The sequence below is a fragment of the Rutidosis leptorrhynchoides genome, unplaced genomic scaffold, assembly GCF_046630445.1.
Source record: "Rutidosis leptorrhynchoides isolate AG116_Rl617_1_P2 unplaced genomic scaffold, CSIRO_AGI_Rlap_v1 contig179, whole genome shotgun sequence".
Classification (NCBI taxonomy): Eukaryota; Viridiplantae; Streptophyta; class Magnoliopsida; order Asterales; family Asteraceae; genus Rutidosis; species Rutidosis leptorrhynchoides.
The window spans coordinates 83759-89733 of record NW_027266428.1 but is presented as its reverse complement, the minus strand read 5'-3'; the positions used below and the strand labels follow the sequence as shown (position 1 = coordinate 89733).

The following is a 5975-nucleotide window of genomic DNA, read 5'->3' as shown; positions in this document are numbered from 1 at the left end:
GTTCACATATGTAGATCTCCTTCTGCGCCTCTATGTGTAGCAAAAATTATACCGAATACAGGCAAGCATCTGGCCTGGTGTCAGATCAAAATACAAAACCATCACTTCATTGTCCACGCTGAAGCGCGTTACTAATGGGGATGAATCTTGCAATTAATTTAGGCATTACTGATGTTTTTTTGAGCTTGACGCTCTAGTTGTATTGCAGGAAATTTTTAAGGGAGGAATTTGTTGTTTGTTTTGTCAAAATATTATTAACGACATCAAATCCCTTACCTCTAATTTCAATACCTGTAATTTTGTTCACACTAATCGAGAAGGTTATTTTTTACAAACTAATTTGTACCTATTACATTACAATTATCTGATTTTGGAACTAGTTCCCACAATTCTTAGGTTAATTGACATAATTCTTTTTGTATTGCTTGAATCCAATATTCATCTTAAAATGTTTCTTCTACCTTCTTAGGTTTTATTTTGAAGTATAGCTTTTGAAATAATTATTTCTCTATAGTTTATTTGATCTTTTTCTCTAGTTATTTTTCCTTGAAATTCTTTCAAGTCACGTATAATATCTTTGAGCGGATGATTCTCATGTTACCACTGCTTCTGCCCACAACTTCTGTCCACATTTTTTTTTGGGTACTTTTAAAGAGTTTTTTATGATGCTTGCCAATTGCTGAGGAGTTTCATTCTTTCGTTCGACCATGCTATTTCGTCGAGGAATTTTTAGGAACTGAAAATTCATGATATCTTCTTCTCTTCGAGAGAATGCTTGAAAATATATATTATGAAATTCTCAGCTAGCCGAGTAAACCGAATAAAAAAGTTGAAACTAGTGTTGCAAATTAAAGAGTTGTAAACAGAATCCAAAAATATACTTTGGCAAACTTTTTTAGTATGAAATATATGACAAACCTCACAAATGGCCTTATCAAACTTTTTTATTATGAAATATACTTCAAGTCTCCCTTTTTTCGTTTGCTTATTCAGAAAGGGAGAAACTTGCATTCTAAATTTTACTGCGCTCCATTTAGAGAAAATGAACCCACATCTTTTAAATGAGAAGCGTGATCCGTACATACATAAGGTTAATATGTTGGAAGACCTAATTGTTGATAGGAGAAATACGAACTGGAAGGCCCTGCACCGGAATTGGAGTGACATAGATTTTATCCTTCTCGTGAGGAAGAATGAGTTCCCAGATTTTATCCTTCTCGTGAGGAAGAATGAGTTCCCAGTTGAATAACTTGAACCAATAGTGAAGGAAAATGATTGACATTACTCTTGACAAGTCATAACCAGGACACATTCGTGGACCAATCCCAAAAGGAACAAATGTGTAAGGACTTGGTCCCCTTCCTTCGAATCTTGAAGGATCAAAATTTCTAGGCTCCTCGAAGTACTTAGGATCTTTGTGTGTGGCAGGTGGACTCCAACATATCTGATCAATATATCCAACAATATTTCGTTATTAAAAATTGCAAAACCAAGAAATTTTTATACTAAAGTAAAAAAAGAGAGAATTTACTTCTAGAAAAAGTAGGGAATCGAGATCAGAGAAAGTAATTACCTTCCAACCCTTAGGAATTGTAAATCCTTTATAAGTTATATCAGCTGTGGTTTCTCTGAAAGCTACTTGAAGTATTGATCTGTGTCTCAATACTTCGCTCACTACGTTCGAGGCATATTTCATTTTTTGAACCTCATCCCAACCTAGTCCTTCTTCAAGCTTCATCGACTTAGAGATCTCCATTTGTTCTATCATCCACCCAAACAAAAAATATTTTTTAACATATTAGAACCCGGCCGGCCAGTTAAAAAATACTCAAAATTGAACTTTCCCGTTTCCGATCTATAGTTATACTCAAAATAAAGTACTCCCTCTGTCCCAAAATATACGACTCTTTTTGAGACGGAGAGAAAATTTAGTTTTATGCAAATACTGATCTAGAAATATATACCTTTCTTAACTTGATCATAAATGTGTGGCATCTGCGCGAGATACTTGATAGCATAGGTAATGGTAGAAGAAGTAGTATGGTAACCACCAATGATGAAGCTCACAATCTTGTCACTAATCTCTAATGCGCTCATAAACTCTCCGTTATCGTCAGGCACAGCTATCATATGTGTCAATATATCTTGATTTGGGGACACCAAATTCGCTGCCAAGGCATCCTTTCTCTCCTTAATTATCAAACCAATCTTCTCCCTCAGCTTTTCTCCAGCTTTGATGGCTCGATAAAATGGCATCCCCGGAAAGTTAACGTGTAACGTAAGTAACCCTTTATTTAAGGTGTTAAAATGATACAAGAGGTCCGATAGGTCCTTAGGGTCGTCGATACTCATAAATAGTTTGCATGCGATTTCAAATGAGTAGATGTTTGATAGTGGATATACCTCTAGGGTTTCATTTTCCTTGCCATTTTGACAAAGGTTTTGAAGTTGGTTTCTTGCAATGCAATCTATTGTAGCCACTAACTTTTTCCGCATGTCGGATTTGAAGAAGAAAGAAACATATTTCTTGCCCTTCTTGTGGTCATGTTCGATACGAACAATTTCCATTGAAGGGAAAAGATTTTGCACAGTAGGAGGTCTCCAACGAGTGAAGAATTTCTCTTCATTAGAAAAGAGGAATTTGTTGGCTTCAGCTCCGGAAATTACAACCATCTTTTGACCAAACAATGAAGACTTGAATATGGGAGATGAGTATTGCTTGTTTTGTTCATAACGAACTCCTCTAGTGCGCCGTTTTGATGAGCTACCATGAATTCCAAAGTGTCGCCAACAAAAGGCCACCCATAACTTCCGGGAGGAAGATTTTGATCATTTGAATATTTAGATTTGATTAATTGCTTAGCTAGCAAAGACAATATTGCAAAAATAATCAAGGCCACAGAAATGAAAATAAACTCCATATTTTGTTTTCCCCACCTTACTGATTAACACTAAAGCAAGGTAGGATCTATATATAGAAATATATGAAGATGAATAATTGTGAGATCATAATGAAACCAAGTTGAGTTGCAATATAGTTTCAAAAAAAGTTGAGTTGCAATATAATAACAATTCATCTCCCTCAGATTTCAAAAAGAACTTATCTAAATCAAATTTCTCAAATGTCCTGCCACAATATATGTATATATATAATAATAATCCTTCTCGATTTTCTAAAAAATTTCGATCAATTAATTTGAAGGACAGAAAAATAAAGTAACTTTTATTGAAAATAAAAATCATAAATTTTATTGTCAAATCAATATTGGACGTACCTCTACTAATTTTTTTAACTCCATTTATTATAAAGAAAAGTAGAAATAAGATTATAATTTAAAAAATTCAAAATAATTATAATTTAATTATAATATATTTTTAATTAAAGTCTATAAATATTTTAATTTTATTTTAATTTTTGTTTAGTCCAATATTTCACATAGAATATTTAAATTTTTTTAATATATAAAATTATTAATTCTTTATCGAATCAGTTGGTGTAAATTGATGTAGTATTAAATTAGTTTTCCATAAATTATAGTGTAATGTTTTAGTTGTCAAATAAAATAATAATATAAAGTTTATATTTTTATTGGTGCAACTAGCTAGCATTTTTGTTTTTTTCTTTTTCTTTTCTACTTAATTTAATTCTATTGACGAAAAGATTTATTTGTTTTTTATAAAAATATATTGAATATTTCTGATAATAAATTTTATTATCGAATCAAAATTAGATACATATTTATTAAATTTTTTATTCTATTTATTATAAATAAAATTCAAATAGAATTTTAAAAATAAATAAATTATAATTTATTTATTAAGTATTACTAATTAAAACTTAAAAATATTATTATTTAATTTAATTTTAATCTAATACTTTACATAAATTTAAGCATTTATAGAATCAAAATATACATTTATTGTTTGAAGTATGTACATCCTGTCCGATGGACGAGAATATGACTTGAAAAAATAAATAGTATTATTTTCGAACTAGTTGTGCAACTTGGATGCAGAATTAAATTAGTTTTCCCATAAATTATAGTGGTCAAAATGTTTTAGCAGGCCAATAAGATAATAATATGCACTAGTATATTTTCTACTTGCGCAAGTAGCTTGTCTCTTTGTTTTTTTCTCTTTTCTTTTCTACTTAATTTAATTCATTGATCATTGAAAATAAAATAAAAAATAGGAGCAGATCACCTTCACCTTGGAAATGGAACCCTGCCATTTGCCAAACACAGTTGCTGGTTTATTTATTTATTTTTAAGGATTATTAAGGATAAATTGCATCACGAACACACATATATATACATATATTTTATCTATAAATTATGGTTCGACGTCCAATCTTGGCGACATAAACTAAGTAACGTCAGAACTATTATTGCGATCATCAGCACTCCCAGATGGGCTGGAAAACCAGCAAACTTATCTTACATGTGATGGAGAGGGAATTACATCATGCCATCTTATAATAATGTCATATTAAAAACAAAATTTTTAATTGAGATACTAAAACAACTGCATTGTATTTAATATTTACATTATTTTCCATCGAAACTCATTTTGATGTTGGTGTAAATCAAGTTGCCAATAATTTATAAACAACCCTGTCGAATTATCTCATTCAAAATTAATTATTAAATCGTATGTACTGTACATTACGGTTTTAGAATCTCGAATCATAATCATATGCAGTGTAAAAAATGATAAATATATCAGTTTATAATTTATTCAATAAATTTCTTTAAGGTGCCACGTAGCAATTTGATTCAATTATTTGTGCAAGTAGGCTTCTTAATTTCAACTCTAATATCAAGACCATAAGAGGAAGGCCCGACAAACTCAGTTCAATTCAACCGTGGTGCAATGAAAAATTTGCAAATCTTAAAATCTTAAAAAATAATTAATGAGAGAAAAATTATATATCTCTTAATTATTTATTATTTTAAAATTATAAATAATTATGTAAAAATTAATTATTGAAATTAATATAGCAGTAAGATTGAAAAAATAATTTAAATATATATGAATTTCATAAATCGATATTTAAATTAGACGAAAACAAATTTTAGTGCGCGATACTTGAAGGGGATCGAAGGGAGTATAATATTCTCCATGAATGCTGATAATTAATTAAATCTCCTTCAAGTCCAAATCATGTATATCATTAGGGGTAGGAAAACGAGCTTAAAGCTCGAGATCGGTTCGGATCGGCTCGAAAAATGAGCGAGTCCGAGTCTAAAAAGTTAGACTCGTTCTGGAGGCGAGCTTTTTCGGGCTCAGGATCGACGAACCCAAGCTTTTGGCGAGCTCGAGCCGAGCCGATCCCGAGCTGCTCGCGAGCTTTTATAAAAAAAATATTTAAATAAAATAATGATGTAAAAAACACTTTTCACCATATAGATTTTCTCATTTAATTTTTTTTTATAACAAGATTAAAAGTAATAAATTTTATATTAATTGAGAAAATAACATTTTTATCCCTATAAATTAATAAAATAAATTTTTTTATGAGGTCAAATTTATCATTTATATTACAATATTTAAATTTTTGATTTTTTGAAAAGCTCGCGAACACCTCGGGGATCGGAGCCGAACAGAGCTCGAGTCTGAGTTTTGAAGCTCGGAATATTTTGTGGATCTGCTCGGATCGGCTCGTTTTCTTGACGAGCTGGATCGAACCCGAGACGAGTTGAGCCAAACAGCTTGTTTTCCCAAGCTTATATATTATAGACAATGAACTTTTGTTAACATATTAAATTGCGAGTGTTCATGGGCTAATTTGGATATCAAACCAATCTGAATCATGCATATTATATACAACGAACTTTTGTTAAATATTACCACGTGCACGTTCGTGTGATAAAACATTTGAATTGGTCACGCGTATGATTGTTTCAATTTGATCGATTCTAGTCGAGCTAGAATTAGTTCGGAGTAAAATTCTAGTGTAAATACAAATGGCACCA

At 31.0% G+C, this 5975-nt stretch overlaps 1 protein-coding gene across 1 annotated transcript; it reads right to left on the bottom strand.

The window, feature by feature from the left end:
- Positions 1 to 1108: 1108 nt before the first annotated feature.
- Positions 1109 to 2673, bottom strand: LOC139881636 (cytochrome P450 716A75-like). Its single transcript, XM_071866083.1, has 3 exons — positions 1965 to 2673; positions 1574 to 1761; positions 1109 to 1444 (listed from the first exon to the last, which is right to left on the bottom strand). Exons 1-3 carry the CDS (start codon positions 2671 to 2673, stop codon positions 1109 to 1111), a joined length of 1233 nt encoding a protein of 410 aa, XP_071722184.1.
- Between the last annotated feature and the right edge of the window lie 3302 nt (positions 2674 to 5975).